Source organism: Apis dorsata, unplaced genomic scaffold, assembly GCF_000469605.1.
Source record: "Apis dorsata unplaced genomic scaffold, Apis dorsata 1.3 scaffold_70, whole genome shotgun sequence".
Taxonomy (NCBI): Eukaryota; Metazoa; Arthropoda; class Insecta; order Hymenoptera; family Apidae; genus Apis; species Apis dorsata.
The window spans coordinates 5,427-7,887 of record NW_006263368.1 but is presented as its reverse complement, the minus strand read 5'-3'; the positions used below and the strand labels follow the sequence as shown (position 1 = coordinate 7,887).

At 16.5% G+C, this 2,461-nt stretch overlaps 1 protein-coding gene across 1 annotated transcript in view; it reads left to right on the top strand.

The window, feature by feature from the left end:
• Window positions 1-849: 849 nt before the first annotated feature.
• LOC102678149 (serine/arginine repetitive matrix protein 1-like) overlaps window positions 850-2,461 on the top strand; it is a gene marked incomplete at its 3' end in the record, with an annotated part of 7,032 nt that continues 5,420 nt past the window's right edge. Inside the window, exons 1-2 of the mRNA XM_006610174.2 lie at window positions 850-1,208; window positions 1,758-2,003. Of these exons, the coding sequence (XP_006610237.1) occupies window positions 1,122-1,208; window positions 1,758-2,003 (333 nt within the window). The remainder of the gene's footprint in view (window positions 1,209-1,757; window positions 2,004-2,461) is intronic.

The window sequence follows — 2,461 nt, the reverse complement described above, 5'->3', positions numbered from 1 at the left end:
TTATATTTTATTGTAAAATAAATTATTATATATTTACTAATATTAAAAATAATAAATATTTAATATTATATTTCTTATAATATAAATTAAGAATATATCCATAAGTTGAAAAGACTATCAAAATTATTTTAAATATTATCAAAATTTTAAAATCTTAAAATATAAAAAAATTATCCATTAATATTAAAATATTACGTTATTTAAAAAAATACAATACAAAATTAATAAGTAAAAAATAAACTTATAATTACAAATTTATTATTATATTATTTATGTATTACATACATACATTATATACATTTATATATTATTAATTTACATATAATATATTTTATAAAAGTTGCAATGTAATTTTATTAATGTTTAATTAGTGTCTTTTAATTAGTGTCTTTTAGTTAGTATAAAAGTTAGTGTCTTTTAATTAGTATAAAAACAAAAAATAAATATATTATTAACAAAAAAAAACAAAATTGCGAAAAATATGATTAATATTTATAATTATATTTATAATTATTAATAATAAATTACTTTTTTCATGTAATAAAATTTATTATTACATTTATTACTAACTTGTATTTTAAATCGATTGTGTTATATTGTAATCGAATAGTTTAATTTAGTGATTTAATTTAAAAATTAATTTTTAAAACTTTTTCATATCTTTTATAATTAAAAATATTTTAGATGAAAGTTAATTTTTATGAAATGAAATAATATATCACCATAAAAATTAAATATTATTAAAATAGTTATTTTATAATTATATAATAAATATAATTTTTTAATTTAAGTAATATTAACTGTTTTATTATTTTATAAATAATATTTTTTATGAAAACATGTCACAAGTATAATGAAAATGAATTTAATATGAACTATAAAATATACAACTAGTTGTACATCATATATTAGACTGTACATCGAAGACCTTTTATGAGCGCTCACGCCATTTTTATTTATATGTGGTGGGGGGTAACAAAGTGTGCAACATTGTATATGGGATTTATAATTATCAAAAAATTGATCTTGGAATGGAACTTGATTATGCGATGTAATTGTAATATAAATTGTGATTATACATAAGATAAAATTATATTATCACCAAGCATATAAAGTTATTAATGCAATTGCTGGACCTTCGTATTATTGGTGTTAACTACAGATTTTTCTACAATTACAATTCGGGTAAAATGGATTATCGTCAGAAGGTAATTATAAACTTATTATAAAGATTAATAAATCAAAATAATATATTATTCAATTATTAATATGATATATAATTATTCATATTCCGATAATATGTATAATGCTGTCATAAACTATATGTAAAACTTTACTTCAAAATTGTTTAAAAATTGATAGTGCATGACAATTTTTCATATTTTATATCATTAATTATTAAATTTTGTTAATATATAAATGCATGTATAAATATATACGCATATGTATACACATACACGCGCGCGCGCGCGCGCGAACACATATCTTGTTTATTTTATGAAAAAAAATAAATATATTAAAAGTATTTTACATTATAATTTTGGAAATTTAGAAAATTGTAAAATAATTTATCAACTTACAAAATAAACAATTTTGGCATCTAATATATATATATATATATATTATATATATATATAGTTATGTATTATATGTAATATTTACAATGATTGTAAAATTTATGTAATTAATGTTTATTATTGACAAATTTTAATCATTAAATATTATATTAAAATTATTATTTGTATTATTTCTTATAGATTGTTATACCAAACAATACTCAACAAAATACAAAAAATGATGATGAAGATGATGAAGATTTAGAAGCATTGCGACTTGCAGCTCTTCAATCATTAAGAACGAAAGACACTGTGCATAATAAAAAACAGCCCCCACCACAGAAGAATATTTCAGATATAATACATATATCTCATTCATCTTATAAAGGCCAACGACCTTTAAGAAGAGGATATTTCCATAATCGAATACAACAGCGGCAAAATGGCGTAAGTTTCTAATTATTATTATGATAATATTTATAATAATTATATTCGCATTTACTTTATATATAAATAGTTTATTATTAATAGTTATATTAATCAATTCATTATGTAATAATGATAATTTTTTTTTGCTATTATTTTTAATTTAAACGAAATAATATATAATAAAAATTTCTGATTTTTTTTTTTATTTTTGAAAATTTATTATTTATTATTACTATTTAAATTTAAATTTATTACTATTTAAATTTTGTATTTTTTATAACTATTTATCTCTTTATTGAATANTTAAATATAATAATTTACAATATTATATTTATATTATAAATTTATATTATAAGTAAATATATATATTTATTTTAATATATCAAGTTATTTTAAATATTTGTTTAGAAAATTTATTTAAGAATAATAAAATTTAAATAAATTTTATTATATTACATTACATTACATTTTATATT